This window comes from Callithrix jacchus, chromosome 6, assembly GCF_049354715.1.
Source record: "Callithrix jacchus isolate 240 chromosome 6, calJac240_pri, whole genome shotgun sequence".
Classification (NCBI taxonomy): Eukaryota; Metazoa; Chordata; class Mammalia; order Primates; family Cebidae; genus Callithrix; species Callithrix jacchus.
The window spans coordinates 24,428,003-24,445,189 of NC_133507.1; the positions used below are offsets into that span (position 1 = coordinate 24,428,003).

The 17,187-nt window shown below is 37.9% G+C and overlaps 1 protein-coding gene across 2 annotated transcripts in view; it reads right to left on the reverse strand.

The window, feature by feature from the left end:
- HDGFL3 (HDGF like 3) overlaps positions 1 to 17,187 on the reverse strand; it is a 100,912-nt gene that overhangs the window by 39,574 nt on the left and 44,151 nt on the right. For both annotated transcript variants that reach the window (XM_078326896.1, XM_002749183.8), the window contains exons 2-4: positions 11,944 to 12,020; positions 5,849 to 5,987; positions 5,405 to 5,563 (exon numbers count right to left, since the gene is read on the reverse strand). In XM_078326896.1, coding sequence (XP_078183022.1) covers positions 5,405 to 5,563; positions 5,849 to 5,987; positions 11,944 to 12,020 — 375 coding nt within the window. The remainder of the gene's footprint in view (positions 1 to 5,404; positions 5,564 to 5,848; positions 5,988 to 11,943; positions 12,021 to 17,187) is intronic.

Sequence of the window (17,187 nt, forward strand, 5' to 3'; positions counted from 1 at the left end):
TCTTAGTTCTTTCCAGCAATGTGATATTAAAAGCAGAAAATGAAGATTCATGTAGCCAGAACACTGTCAATGAATAATACAGTTGGATGGACAGCACCTCAAGAAGGCTACAGAACTGGAAGGTACCCTAAAGGTCATCCTGTCCTTCCCCATCATTTTATAATAGTGGAAATCAAAAGCAGTGAGAATATATCCTAGAGAATATATAGATATTCATGCTGGAATACCTCTTGAAGCTGTTTGGCTAATGGGATACCCAGAATCATCTTGATAAAACTGTTAGATATAAACTAATCTTTTCAATTATGGAGAATTATTTAAGAATGCAAAGCCATACTGATGAACCAGTCCTTTTTCCTTGTCATCTTGCATTGAAAAACAAGATGAACTCTAGAGGAAGACAAAAATACAATTAGTTTGCCTTAAGAATTGCTTGGGAGTATATTATTAAAATAACAAAAAGCTGGCCCCAGTTGTGCACCTTAAGAAAGTAAAATATAGCCTTTTTTTACACTTCCTCTGAAATATTTAAAAAATCTTCAAGCACATTGTAAATAAGAGGTAAGGCAAAACTGATTTAGCCAAGTTACTTCTGGTATTCCAGAAATGAATGAGCAAACTGAGGCTTCTTCAGATAATCAATTTTTATTTTATTTTATTTCTTATTATTTTTTTGAGACGGAGTTTCGTTCTTGTTACCCAGGCTGGAGTGCAATGGCATGATCTCGGCTCACCGCAACCTCCGCCTCCTGGGTTCAAGTGATTCTCCTGCCTCAGCTTCCCGAGGAGCTGGGACTACAGGCATGCACCACCATTCCCAGCTAAAGATAATCAATTTTTAAAAATGCAACTTTCAAACAGAAAACATAGGCCTGGTGTGGTGGCACACGCCTGTAATCCCAGCACTTTGGGAGGCCGAGGCAGGTGGATCACCTGAGGTCAGGAGTTCAAGATCAGCCAGGCCAACATGGCAAAACCCCATCTCTCTACTAAAAATACAAAAATTAGCTGGGGCTGGGTGCAGTGGCTCAAGCCTGTAATCCCAGCACTTTGTGAGGCTGAGGCAGGCAGATCATCTGAGGTCAGGGGTTCAAGGTCAGCCTAACATGGTGAAACCCTCTCTACTAAAAATACATTAGCTGGGCATGGTGTTGGGCGCCTGTAATCCCAGCTACTTGGGAGGCTGAGCAGGAGAATCGCTTCAACCTGGGAGGTGGAGGCTGCAGTGAGCAGGATTGTGTCACTCACTCCAGCCTGGGCAACAGAGTGAGACTCTGTCTTGAAAAAACAAACAAACAAACAAACAAAAAAATAGAAAACATCATCTAGCTGTGTGACAGAATACATAATTAAACTGTTTCTATTTTACTTAACTGAAACTACCAACCAAGCCCAAAATGTCAGTTTAAAATGTGGTGATTTTTACTTTTTACATGACGGAAAACAGGGATTTAATAACACACATGTGGAGTGTTTCAAGTGAAGATTAAAAATAACAATAATAAAAGTGAAACACTTTTTGTTCTCCTTATAGTACAATTATTAAAATGTAGCAACTACTTCATGTAATCTTCAAATAACAGTTCTCAATCTGCAGTTCTTATAGATAATAATGAACTCCCTGAAATTTATAATTCTTATAAAAGATCTTTATGAATAATCTTATAAACGAGTTTATAACAATTTGGCATATATTTGGGATATACAGAATAGAATGAGGGTATAATAAAGTTTTATAATGAGTTACAAAATTCAGTATTCAATGAAGAAATCTGGCTGCCAAGCTCTGTTTGGTAACCTTGTAAAGTTCTTCAGATTACTGAAATTCCTGTAGTTCTGGAGAAGGACTCTATCTTATAAGTGTGGTCTTAAATTGGTTGTCTGTTTGATTTTTGCTATCTTTGTTTTTTTAACTAAAATTACTGGTGGTTTATCAACATGAGTTTAGTTTGTTTTGAGGCTCTTGTTAGTCCTACTGTATACAGTAAATAATTTGTATGCAAAATATTTTAGACCTATAATTCTCCAGTATCTGTTATGACTCAAATATGAATAATCCATACCCTTACTGCTAAAGAGAGAGATATATAATCTCCCTCAAATCTGCTATAGTATAACTTTTTATTGTGATTATTGAGTCTTTTCCTTAGAAAACTGAAATTAGATTAGGTAAAAGAAACAAATTTGGGGCCTTTCTCTCTACCCAACTGGAATATAGTAAAAAAAAGTTTGTGAGCCACTAGTTTTCCATGCAAAGGCAGACTATTCACCTTTAAGAAACAGACATAAGGCCAGGCGCGATGGCTCACGCCTATAATCCGAGATCATGCCATTGCACTCCAGCCTGGGTAACAAGAGCGAAACTCTCTCTCAAAAAAAAAAAAAAAAAAAAAAATGGCTAGCTCAATGACTCACACCTGTAATCCCAGGACTCTGGGAGGTTGAGGCTGGTGGATTGCTCAAACTCAGGAGTTTGAGACCAGTGTGGGCAAGATGATAAGTGCCTGTCTCTACTAAACAAAACAAAACAAAAGCTGTGTGTGGTGGTGCACGCCCGTGGTCCCAACTACTGGGAAGGCTGAGGTGGGAGGATTGCTTGAGCCCAGGGGGCAGAGGTTACAGTGAGCTGAGATTGCACTGCTCTCCAGCCAGACCCTGTCAAAAAAAAAAAAAAGAAAAAGAAAAAGAAAAAAAAAAGATCATCATAAATTATCATATATATGAAGCATTTGGGAAGCCAAAGAGAACAATGAAGTTATGCTAGGTAGGCGAGTGGTTCTCTAATCAGCAGGATCAGCCTTACCTGGAAATTTGATTCCTAGATCCCACCCTAGACCTTCTGACCTTCTGAGAAATTCCGGGAACGGGGTTCAACAATGTTTCTATTTTACTTAACTGAAACTACCAACCAAGCCTAAAATGTCATGTTAAAATGTAGTGTTTTAACTTTTTATATGAAGGGAAAACAGGGATTTAATGATACAAATGTGCAGTGTTTCCAGTTAAGATCAAGAATGAGAGCAGTAAATGTGAAACACTTTTTGTTCTGCTAATAAATATAGTATAACTATTAAATGTGGCAAGCTTGTCAAAAAAATGTAAGCTTGTCTTCACAAGCCTTCCATGTAATTGTAAGGCATGTAACAGTTTGAGAACCATTATGCTAGGTTACTTCATTAATATTAAAAATAAAAAGTCATTCTTTCTTTGTTTTTTGCCTTTTGAGATAAGGTCTCACTGTGTTTCCCAGGCTGGAGGGCAGTGGCATAATCATAGCTCACTCACCTGGACCTTTTGGGCTCGTGTGATCCTTCTAACTCTGCCTCCTAAGTAGCTGGACTACAGCCAAGAGCAACCATGCCTGGCTAATTTTGTTTATCATTTGCAGAGATGAGGTCTTACTATATTGCCCAGGATGGTCTTAAACTCCTGGGCTCAAGCGATCCACTTGCCTCAGCCACTCTAAGTGTTGGGATTACAGGTATGAGCCACTGAGCCCAGCCAAAAAGCCACTAAGTGATCAAGAAGTTGCAATATTGAAGGAATGCAAAGGAAATGATCCCTTAATTTAAAATAAACATTACTAAACTAAGTGTGTCTTTACCCCTTCTCTGCTTTAAATTTTAAGTCCACCCAGGTGGAGCCTCATTACTTCTGGTCTTTGTAACAGGCAATAAAATAACAGCATTTAAAAGCCACATATCCACACTCTTAAATGCCTAGGCAACATTGAGTAGTTTAAATAATTTAGGGTTACATAACACATTATGTAGAAGCTCAGCAGGCAATCATAAATTAAGTAAAATCAATTCAAGTGGGTGTTTAAATAAAGTCCAAAATGCTAAAAGAAATTCAGCTTAAAAAAATAATTGTAATAGAAGATATAGTCTGACAAGGAGAATCTAATTCTTTGTTGTCATTTTGCAAACTTTATCCCCATCCAAGGCATTACATGTTTTTCATTAGGTACACAGGAAATAATGCTTCATTCACGAAATTCTGCCTGTATGCCAGTTGGGTAAGATTTTAACACTGCCAAAATAAAATTATGATAATCTAATACACTCTTAGTACTTGTTTTCAGAATTTCCTAAGTATATCCAGCCACTAAATACCAGACTTTAAATAGAAGTAATTTATCCAGGTATTCAATCATGTAACAGACCAAATACAGTAAAACCTGTACTAATCTTTGGTCTTCAAGGATCCATTTATCTTGCTTTCAGTTTCTAAAAGGTGAATAATTTTCATAATCTCAGAGTTCTTTCAATTATATTTCTGAATTACCATATGAAGAAACCTAGACTTTCAATTTATAAATCTAGGATCATGTCATTCCTCTGTTTAAAACCTTCAAGTTCTGTTAGATTTAGAATGAAATCCAAATTCCTCATTACCGCCTACAAGGCTGCCTTTGCTAGCCTCTTCCTCTTGGTCATGATTCTCCAGCCACACCTTCTTTCAATACAGGAACATGCTAAACTCCTTGCCTCAGAGTTTTGCTGCTATATTCCTTTCCCTCTGCCATATATGGCTTCTCTTCCCACTCTCTTCTTTTAGGTCTCAGCATAAACTACACGTTTTCAGAAAGTCCTGGCCACTCTATCTAAAACTGGTCCCCCTGCTCCCATTCAATTCCTTCACAGACATTTCATAATTTATTATTTATGTGATTACTGTGTGCTACCTCCGACTCTCTACTGTACTAAAATTTATGTGAAGATAGGAATGGAGTTGCTCATCACTGTATACCTGGTCTAGTGTCTGGAATAGACTAGGTGATTAGGAAATAAAAGAACTGAATAAATAAAGAGCCAAAGTGCATTCTTTGAAGCAGAATGACAAGTAAAAATACATCTTTTTACAGTCATGTCACATAGTAATATTTTGGTTAGTAACAGACTACATATAAAAAGCCCAGATGTGTGGGATGCTGTACCACCTAGATTTGTGTAAGTACACTCTACAATGTTTACACAATGACAAAATTGCCTAATGATGCATTTCTCAAAAGAACCTCATGGTTAAGTGACATGTGTGCATTTACACATATAGTACATAGACACAGTCTTGAATTGTGTCTCCTACATATCTCAATTCTTCAGAGCTCGTCTGGGGGTTACTGTAGGAAGCATACAAATATATCCTTAACTAAAGAACAGTCCTCCTCCAACTAAAAAGGTGGTTATTTTCAGGACCAAATCAGCCCTGAAGAGGCAACAGTCAGACTGCCCTAGTATCTAAGGTTACCTGACTTCCCTCTGCTGTTCTGTTGTCTCTAAAGGCAGAGGCTCCACAGAATATGGTAAATTTCTATGTACCCAATAAACACATGGAAAATAATCTAAAAATGTTTAATGAATATGCACATAACATTAATAACAATGGGAAGTTTCTTAGTAACCTTTGAAGTATATGACTTTTTCCGTTTTGAGCCTGCTTTTTCATTCTTTCTTTTGCCTTTTCCATCTTCTTCTACTCTATCACCTTCTTCCTCACTGCTTGCATCTGCAGTATTTCCACCTTCTCCCTCAGTTTCTGAAGAGCTCTGTTGCTGAATTGCCTAAGAAATAATATTAGCTGATTACATTTTTGAACAAATAGCAAAAAACAAACACTGAAAAGAACTACTGCTTTAATTTGAAAGGGTTCTGCTTACTCTGAAATATTTCAAAAACAAAGGGCTGTCAAACTCAATTTTCCAATGGACACTTGATTTGAACCCTTCTGAGTAAAAATTATATTTAATCGAAAATGCAACTGAAGAAAAGACATATAAGAAAGATCTGAAAAAAAGTTAAAACCAAAGAAATGAGATATAGTAAGTGACAAGGAAGTAAACCATTACCTGGTATCCAGTAAACTTTACTCCTGGGTTATTTTCTATTTCCCACAATCCTTCGTTAAATCCTTTCCGTTTATTTGACTTTCCAAACTTGTCTTTGTACTCTTTATATGGAAAAAGGTCTTTGGGACCTAGAAATGCACTGCAGAGATATATTAGAAAGAGACTTGACACACTGATCTTCAAAGGTAAGATATTTAAAATATCAGTATCAATGAAGGTGTCAGAGCATATTATAGCAAACAAATTTAAAGTACATATAAGCCCTTTGAGTTAGGCACATATTATAAGATGTTTTAGACACATATTTTAAGACAGAAAAAAATGGATAGCTGAGAATACAAGCCAGCCACCTGGATTGTGCTACTTTAATTTTATTTTAAATTAGCAATATCTTCATTTAAAACCAATTTTTAGTTACATAAGTAGAATTAAAGATGTCTACTTTGGCCACTTAAATTGTCATCTCAAACTAAGATTTACCTGTGTTAATCTTACTACAGGTAAGGGTTTTGTGAAATTCATAGTAAAAATATAAATACTAGAATTAAAAAAAAAGGTTTTAATTCTCTATATAGTACTTCCCCACTTGCCTGTGGTTTTGCCTTCTGTGGTTTTAGTTACCCATGGTCAACTGTGGTCCAAATATATTAAATGGAAAAATAAACAATTTATATGTTTTAAATATCACACCCCTCCGAGTAGTGTGATAAGAGCTCATGCCCACTCCATTCCGCCTGGAACATGCATCACCCCTTTGTCCAGTATATCCATGATGTTTGCACTACCTGCCCACTAGTTACTTAGTAGCTCTCTGTTATCAGATTGAAAAATCACAGTATATACGGGGTTCATACTATCCACGGTTTCAGGCATCCACTGGAGGTCTTGAAACATATCCCCTACAGATAAGAGTGGCATTACTGTACCACATTAGTATATTTATTCACTATTCTTTCTTCTTTCTTTCTTTTTTTTTGAGGTAGAGTTTTACTCTTGTTGCCCAGGCTGGAATGAAATGGTGTGATCTTGGCTCACTGCAACCTCTGCCTCCCTGGTTCAAATGATTCTCCTGCCTCAGTCTCCAGAGTAGCTGGGATTACAGGCATGGACTACCACACCCATTTCTTTTTTTTTTTTTTTTTTTAGACGGAGTCTCACTCTATTGCCCAGGCTAGAGTGCCCTGGCTTGATCTCGGCTCACTGCAAACTCTGCCGCCTGGATTCAAGTGATTTTCCTGCCTTAGCCTCCTAAGTAGCCTGCTACCGTGCATGGCTAATTGTATTTTTAGTAGAGATGGGGTTTCACCATCTTAGCCAGGCTAGCCTTGAACTTCTGACATCATATTCCACCTGCCTCAGCCTCCCAAAGTGCTGGGATTATGGGCGTGAGCCACCATGCCCGGCCCCAATTTTGAATTTTTAGTAGAGACGGAGTTTCGCCATATTGGTCAGACTGGTGTTGAACTCCTGACTTCAGGTGATCCGCCCGCCCTGGCCTCCCAAAGTGCTAGGATTACAGGCATGAGCCACTGTGCCCGGCCTATTCTTTCTATACATTAAAAAATCATGTTAGATGAAGCACTAAGCAAGAAAAAAATTTGAAGTGACAAAGCAGGTAGATGCTCATCCAATTTAAACCACATCCTAAATTAATCATAACCAAGGAAAAAAAAGACGTTAGAACAAATTCTGAGCCTAGTTAATAGATCTAAGCATTCAAACAAGAGTCTTTAGCATTAGGCCCCAGTTCTGGCTGACACTCCTAGAGCTTACATTTCAAACTGAGATTCACATATTCCTTCATTCAACAAACATTAAATGAACATTTGTTAATATCATGTGTCAGGCACTATTCCAGAGGAGCTACAGGGAACAAAGAGAAACATCTCTGTTTTCTTGGAGCATATGTTCTAGTGGCATAGGTGGGGGTTTGGATAACAAAAAAATAAATAAAGTATCTAGTGTGTGTGCTAAAAAAAAAGCAGAGAAGGATGAGAAGAATAGGTGGTAGATTTTATAATTACAGATATACAGATCAAGGAAGGCAAAGGGAATAGTTAAGAACAAAGTAAAAAAGGAATGACTCATGCAGTTACCTGGGGAAGAAAAGAACAGGTTGAAGAAAGAGCAAGTACAAAGGCCCTGAAGTGGGAGAGGAAGAGTGCCTCATATGTTTGAGAAAGAGAAGAGGCCAGTTTGGCTAGAGTGAAATTAGTGAAGGAACACCAGTATGAGAGAGGTTAACAGAATGGGATCACAGATTATTTAGGGCCTTGAAGGCCACTGTAAAGGCTTTGAGTGAGATGGGAAGCCTCTAAAGGTTTTGAGAAGAGAAGTGGCAATTTATGTTTTAATTGCCACTTCTCTTCAGGAAAACAGACTGAAGATTTAGTTGCTATAGCGGAAGAAAGGAGACTAATTAGATGGCTTCTGAAGTATTCATGATGACTTGAACCAGGGTGTAAGTAGTACAGTTGGTAAGAAGTGGTCACATCCTGAATTCATTCTCAAGAAAGAGCCTCAAGATTTGTTGATGGGCTAGACATGGCATGTGCAAGAAAGGGTGGAGTTGGGGATATCTCCAAGGTTTTAGACTGAAAAATAAGAATGGAGTTGATATTTACTGAAATTGACATATTTTTTTGTGGGGACAATGTTTGGGGGCAAAAACCTCAGTTTTGAATGTTAAATTTAAAATTCTGTTAAGACATCCAAGTGAAGATGTCAGGCAGGTGGAGAGAGAACTCTAACGCAGAGGGGAAAGGTGTAAGCTGAAGATGTAAATTTGGAAATTATCAGTAAAGAGAAGATACTGAAAACTTTCAAACAAGAGGTTAACAGTTTACTACTGATCTCTGTAAATTACATTTTCTGACTGGGTTTCAGTGTTCAGCTAACCAAAAACTTCAAGTTTATAAAAACGCCTGGGTAAGCCTTCTGACCCCAGAGTTGTTTAAGAAGCACCAAACCTTTCCTTACTGTTCACCTTAACTGCTTAGTCAGCATGATTCCACCTCAATGAACTCAGAAATAATTTGTTAATAGACATTTTAATTTAAAAAAGTCAAAGTCTTGCTTGATAAACTGAATACAATAAATGGACTTTATGTATGGCAACTTCACTTTTGGAGGAATTTGTCATGAATTATTAAACTCTAGCTTTTGACCTTCCTCAGTCTTTGACTCTATGCTTAAGAAATAACTGTGGGCTAAGCTGCCTGGTATTCACATCAGCTACTGATGCTAACCAGAGCCTGCCTATACTTATTTTTTTGGGCAGAGGAGAAAGGATCTCTCACTGCAGCTTTGGCTTCTAGGCTAAAGTGATCTTCGCACTTTAGCCTCCTGAGTAGCTAGAAATACAGCCATCCTGCCCGGCTAATTTTATTTTTTGTAGAGACAGGGTCTCACTATGTTGCCCAGGCTAGTATCAAGCTCCTGAGCTAATGTGATCCTCCCGCTTTGGCCTCCCAAAGTGCTGGTATTATGGGCATGATCCACTGCTCTCAGCTGCCTATACTGTATTAATGCCACAAGAGTAAGGGCTAATGGTCATTATTTTTTGATGAAAGAGTTAATAAGTTTTGCCTTCTTTATCTTGTTCCACTTTTGGATGTATGAGATGGACATCTTTCTGCTACAGAGAATGGAAAGCATTCTTTTATAAATAAATGATACATTTTCACTAGCATACCACAGGAATATTAACTAACAACTGGCCATGTTAGCTACTGCAGGCAAGAGACAGTCTGAATCAACTATTCTAAAACAAGCTGTAAGTTTTTGATAGGCCTGTTTTTTTCTGGATTACAGATAACTATATAACTCAAATCCCCTCTCAATTTATTAACTGCTGTATATATTTTTAAATTTTTTAAGTGTAGAAAAGAAAATGAATTTTTTTCAAAGCTAAATACACTGAGGATGATATATTTTTCCTTGTTAAGGATTCCTTGAAAATTGTCTAAACTGAAACTCCTGGGGTTATGTTATATGAAGCAGAAGAACTAGGGACTCCAGTCACCTATCAGAAAATTAGAACAGATTCAAAGTCAGGTTCTGAGGAAAATTCTGTTCCTGCCTAGGGTACTCCTTTAGCTGAACCAAACACAGACTTTTTGTTAAGCTCACCTCACTTTTCACATACCTCCCCTGCATCATTTAATTAATTTTAATTTAATCAATAATTATGTTTTAAACACCACCATGGGCCAGGCACTGTGTTAAGCACTGTGTATGTAAGAGTAAACAACACTGACATCATTTCTGCCTTCAGAGAGGGTGAATATTCATACTTGCCAGGGCAAGTATAATCTCAGGTCCAGGGACATCCAATACTTAGTAAAAGTTGAGCAGAACCAATGTTATGACAGGTTATTTGAAGTTCATTCTCCCCCAGGTGTTTTAAAATCTGCCTCTGGATGATCAAACCAGCAAAAAAAATCACATATGGATTATAGTACAACCAGATCACTTGGAGATGGGTTCTAAAAAAAGCAAACCAATGATAAAAAAAAAAAAAGAGGGGAAAGAATAAGGAAAATGCAAAAATATACATCACAAAGCCCTATGCACTTATTATAGGTAAAACTTATTTTCTCCTTCATGTTTTTCTAGAGGTTACTAGAAAGCAACCTCTCAAAGGAGAAAAACATGATCAGTTGCATAGTCTACAGTGTCTTTTACATAAAAATAATACAAAATAAAATAAAACTAACTTCCTGAAATAAATTATAATTATTCTCACAAGAAAAAAAATCTGTCTTGAGAGGCTTCCCCTGTCTCTTTTTCAAGACAAGAATGAGAAAGATGTCAGGTGGCAAAGGCAACAAGCTAATAAAGTTCATGCTAGGCTCTACTAACATTCAATTAATATAAGTGATGACCCTGAATTTGAAGACTTTTAAAGATTTTTGTGATAGTTGTTAGCTTTTCTCCACATTTCCAATTTGTTCCATTTGTTTTCTTGAAAATAACCATATATGTTTCTAGTGTGTCAAAGATTGCCAACAATTCCACAGTATTCATGCTCTACTTTTTTCCTATAATGGATATTTCTCCCAATTTTTAAAGCAGGGTACAGAGTTGCCTAACTAGAGACTGTTTCTCAGCTTCCCTTGTAGCTAGATGTGGCCACACGACCAAGTTCTTGTCACTGGAATGAATGGAAGTATAAATGATATACAGTAAGTCCGCATTTAATGTCGATAGGTTTTTGGAAACTGTGACAATGCTGAGCAAAAGATGTTATTTGACAGCCTGCTGTCTGATGTTTCCTTTAAAGTCACAGTTTCCAGGAACCTATCAACTTAAGTGAAGACCTAATGTATGTAACTTCCTTGTCACTTCCTTACAAGGAACACTTGTTCTTTACCTCTTCTCTTTCCTCCTTCTACTGCCTGCAGGATGCACATGTGCTGCTGAGCCAGTTTTTTTGTTTTAGTATTGAATGTCAGGACAACAGAAGCAGCTTGGGTCCCTAGAGCAGAGTAGTCACTCCAATCTACCTCCCTACCTCTGAATTATTTCAAAAGAAAGAAGTAAACTTCTATATTTTTGAGACACTGTATTTTTAGAATCCTTTATTACATCAAGCATAGTCTGTACACCAACAAATACAGCTATAAAACCTAAAAAAGGTCGTATGCTTCCTTCAGGGCCCAACAAGGTGAAAGAGCCTAAGAGAACATAACTTTGTTCTGTGAAATATGAATGGAAAAAAATTTCCCTGGAAGGGAAATATATAAATAAAAGAAATTTTAAAAAAGAAATTATAAATAAAAGCAATAAAAGAAACTACTGGGAGTGGTAAAGAAACCACTTTAGGACTTAAAAGTGTCCTAGAGGACACTTCTAGGTGACCAATATTTACACAGAAACACAAATGACATTCAAAAGCAAAGATATGCTTTTAGTCGTAAAGGCTTCTATCATAAAAAGTATTTACATTAAGAAAAATACATTATTAAGTTTGGCAATTTTATATAATTGATTATAATGATTTTAACAAGATATAAGATGTCACAGATCATCCAAAAACAATGTAGCATAGCAGAATCAAGTTAGAGCTGTTGAAACTATTTTTGCTAACTTACGTTTCATGGGTGCCAAAAAAGAAGATAGGATACTTGTTTGCTGGAGGCTTCACAGCTCCCTCTGGGAGTTCATCAATCTATGAAAGATAAATTTAGTTACTGAGTGAGTGGTTACCATAAATACAATGTAAGCATTATTTCAATAATTTACTGCTAATTTCAAAATAAAATCAATCAAAATCCAAATTGTTGCTCTTTTTAGAACTTTACAAAATGATTCTAAAATTCCTATTTGGCCCACCACATGGAAGTTAACTCTAGGAATGGATTACAACCATTATAACAATTTATAAGCAGGAGCCAAAACTACTCATTTCCATTGACTCAGTAGAATTACTCCTGGGAATCTGTCCTAGTGAAAAATTAGAACAAAAGAAACAAAAAGATGTACTTTTTTTGAGTAACAGTGAATACATATACATCCCTAGAAACATAAATAATATATAAACAATTAACTCGATGAACTATTATGCAGTCATTAAAAGACATCATCTCTTGTCTGGACTACTGCAAGTCTCTTTTCCCACCTATTTAAAAAGTAGAATTCCCTTTGAAAATGCACATCTGATTATGTTGCTTCCTTACTTCAAATCTGTCTACAGCTTCTCATTGCTTACAGCATTCCTAGCTGTGCATCTGACTCATTTAGGAAGCTTTAAAAAAATAAAAATATTTCAGCCCTTCCTCAGATCTACCAATTCTTATTTATAGCTGAGGCTGAGAATCTCTGATAGGATAAAGTCAAAATTCCTTAGAATACTATATAATTACACAAACATTATTTCTTAGGTTTCAATAAAGGGTCTAAACTCCCGTCACTTTTCTCTCCTCATGCCATGGTTTGGCAGTGTGAAACTACATGGAGTTATTAATAAGCATGCTATTTTCTTTCATGTAGCCTTCTCTGATGGTTGCACTTCTCCATCTTTCAGACATATAATGTTCAATTACAAAAGTGAGTATTTACAAAAAGAAAATAAACCACAAGAAAACCGCCAGATGTTTTCTTCTGAGATGTCGTCAGACAAGTTCCCAGAAATGCTTACATAGAAATGCTTTCTGGTTATAACGCAGCTTTCCCTCTCTACCTCAAACATGACAACTCCCAGCATTCATAGGTGTCCAGCAAGTGAAGAACCCTGAAATTTAAGTTTCATTAGCTTCATGGTAAATCCACCTCTATATGTGACTCTCTCGAAGCGAGATCTAGGTACAAGTCTTGGGTTCAACATTGTCACTTATTGGCTATGTGATCTTAGGCCAGTAACTCAACTGCAGTTTCTTTCTCTCCTCACATGTAACTACTGAAACTCATCATGTAGGGTTGCTGTGAGCAAATGAATGGTGGTTTAGAATCTCTGGCACATGCCAGCTGCTTAATAAATGACGAGTAGTTGTTAACTGTTATTATTAACTATCAGAGCCCCTAGAGAAAGAGCAGCTCTCCCCATGTGGCTTACAAAACCCTTCACTGACCACCTCTTATTGACTGACTTCTCTGACTTTCCCCCATTGTTCCTGTCTGCCCTGTAAAGCCACATGACATGGTTGTGTGCAGACACATTTTAAAAATCATTTCTTTTGGAAAGCCTTACCAGACTGCCCATTGCAGAACTTAACGTTTCCCTGCTGTTAACTGCTGAATTCTGTATATGCTTCTATTGCTGAACTTTTTACCTTTACGACTGTATTTTCAATTTATTCTCCTTCATTAGACTATGCAATTCTTGAATGCGGGAGCCATGTCTTATTAAAAATTGTATCCCTGCTAGCGAGCACAGTATCTGGCACATAGTGATTCTTAATAATCTTTGTTTTCATAATGATAAAAGTCACTCTGGGTGAGTCAGTGCATGCGTAGTAAGTGGATGTGAATGCCTAGAACAGTATCGTATACCACTGTAGACTTATAAGAACTTCGTACTTAGGCTACACTAAATTTATAAAAATTTTTCCTGCTTGAATAAAAAAATAACCTTGTCTTACTGATTTTTTATAATACCATACACACATACATGCTTGTTGACTTGGAAATAATCTATGTGTGCCACTGCTGGGTCCCCCGCCCTGTTCCCCTGAGATCTTGGTGCAGCAGGACTCTCTCTGTTCCACGCTCAGGCAGATCTCTAGGCAATCAGAGAATCAGCTTGCCTGGATCAGCAACCTGAGTCACTCTATCCCTCCTGTGCAGAGATCTTGGTGCAGGAGGGCCCTCTACTCTACACCCAGGCTGATCTCCAGGTATCTGGAGCACCCATTCACCTGGATCAGCAGTCTGACCCATTCTTCCATTCCTGAGAAGAGATCCTGGTGCAGGGAGGCTTTGTTCTACGCCCAGGCAGATCTCTAGGCACTCGAAGCAGCAGCTCACCTGGATTAGCAGCCTGAGTTGCCCCATTCCCCCAGTACAGTTTGTGGTGCACGGGGACACCTCTCTGCTTCAAACCCAGGCAGATCTCCAGGAATCTGGAGTACCTATTCTACTGGATTAGGAGTTTAGGCCACCCTCAATTCCTGGGCAGAGAACATGGGACTGAAGAGGTTCCCTAGCTCCATACCTAGGTACACCTCCGGGTGCTTTGTGGCTGCGCACTGGATTCTCCCTCTGCACTGGTGCTTGTGCTGGCAATTAGGGGACCCATCTGGTCCAGCCCACCCTTCATGCACCTCCCCAAGCCAGGCTCAGAACAATGTGCAGTCCACAACTCAGTTGATTGCCTGAGGCAATAGAAAGCTTCCACCAGCAAACAAGGATCAAGTATATACCCAGGCACATTGACTGCAGTCGACTCTTACTTATAAGTGCCATCTACAGGCTTGTAAGTCAAACTGCATAGCCCAATGTAAAACCCACCAAAAGAAGTGCATACGGCTATAAAAACAAAGCCAAAAAAACCCGACCCAGCATTCTCTACAGTCATACTCCCTAGAGAGGGGATAAAAAATGGTAACGGAAAAAAATAGTAACATCATCAAGAAAGAAAGAAATAGAAAAAAATCCTACTCACACAAAAATAATTACAAAAACTAGAAGTGCCAGTATCCCCAGATGAGAAAGAGCCAGTGCAAGAATTCTGGCAGCAGGAGAAAGCTGAATGTAATGAGACTACCACAGGATTACACTAGATCTCCAGCAATGGTCTCTAACCAAAATGGAAACTCAGGAATGACAGATAAAGAATTCAAAGCATGGATTGTAAAGAAGCTCAAGGAGATCCAAGACAAGGCTGAAAATTAACATAAAGAAACTTCTAAAACAATCCAGGAAATGAAGGAAGAGATAACTTTGAAATCAGAGCTTCCGGAATTAGAAAAAAACTCAAGGAATTTCAAAATACAATTGAAAGCTTTAGAAATAGACTGGACCAAGCAGAAGAAAGAATTTCAGAGCTTGAAGACTGGTTTTTTGAACTAGCTTAGCCAGACAGAAATAAGGAAAAAAGATTTATAAAAAATGAACAATGTTTGAGAAATATTGAATTATATAAAATGACAAAACCTGTGAATTACGGACATTCCTAAGAGAGAAGAAAAAGAACAAAGAGGAAAATATCTTTGAGGGAGTAATTCAAGAAAATTTCCCAAATATTAGTAAAGAAGTAGATTCTTCAACACTGGCAAGAAAAAACACTGGTGAGATATTATACAAAATGAACATCACCAAGGCATACAGTCACTAGACTGTCCAATGTCAACTCTAAAGAAAACAATATTGGCTAGGGCTCACGCCAATAATCCCAGCACTTTGGGAGGCTGAGGCAGGTGGGTCATTCGAAACCAGCCTGGCCAAGATGGTGAAACCCCATCTCTACTAAAAATACAAAAATTAGCTGGGTACAGTGGCACACACCTGTAATGCCAGCTACTCAGGAGGCTGAGGCAGGAGAATCTCTTGAACCTGGGAGGCGGAGGTTGCAGTGAGTCAAGACTGCGCCGTTGCATTCCAGCCTGGGCGACAGAGTGTGACTCCGTCTCAAAAAAAAAAAAAAAAAAAAAAGAAAAGAAAAGAACAGAAAAAAATATTGAAGGCAGCTACAGAAAAAGGGCAGATTACATAAAAAGGGAACCCCATCAGGCTAACAGCAGATGTCTCAGCAGAAACCTTACATGACAGGAGAGACTGGTGGCCTATTTCCAGCATTCTTAAAGAAATGCCAACCAAGAATTTCATATCCTGCCAAATTAAGTTTCATGGGCAGAAATAAAGGAGAAAGAAAATCTTTCCCAGACTAGCGAATGCTAAAGGAATTCGTTACTACTAGACCAGTCTTAGAAGAGTTTTTAAGGAAGTTCTTAACATGGAAACAAAGAATAACACGTGTTACCAGAAAAACACACTTGGGTACAAAGCCTGCAGACCCTATAAAGTAACCATACAATAGAAAGTACAAAACAACTATATTCGTCTGTTCCCGCATTGCTATCAAGAACCACCTGAGATATGGTAATTTATAAAGAAAAGAGGTTTAATTGGCTCATGGTTCTGCAGGCTGTACAGGTAGCATGGCTAGGGAGGTCTCAGGAAACTTATAATCATGGTGGAAGGTGAAGAGGAAGAAGGCACATCATACATGGTCAGAGCAGGAGAAAGAGAGAAAACGGGGGGAGGTGCTACACACTTTTAAACAAGATCTCATGAGAACTCACTATCACAAGAACAGCAAGGAGGAAATCTGTCCCTGTGATCCAGTTACCTCCCACCAGGCCTCTCCTTCAACACTGGGATTACAATTTGACATGAGATATGAGCAGAGACACAAATCAAACCATATCAGCAACCAATAACTTCATGATAGAATAAAAACCTTGCATATCAATATTAACCTTGACTGTAAATGGTCTAAATGCACCACTTAAAAGGCACAGAGTCGCAAACTGGATAAGAAAACAAGACTTATCTGTCACCTGTCTTCAAGAGACCCATCTTGGATATAATGACACTCATAAGCTCAAAGTAAAGGTTTGGAAAAAGATCTACCATGTAAATGGAAAACATAAAAGAATAGGAGTTGCTATACTTAGATAAAACAGATTTTACATCAAAAACAGTAAAAAAAAAAACAAAGAAGGCTGAATGTGGTGGCTCACGCCTGTAATCCCAGCATTTTGGGAGGCTGAGGCAGGCGGATCACTTAGGTCAGGAGTTCAAGACAAGCCTGGCAAACATGGTGAAAACCCATCTCTACTAAAAATACAAAAAAATTAGCTGAGCATAGTGGCAGATGCCTGTAATCCCAGATACCT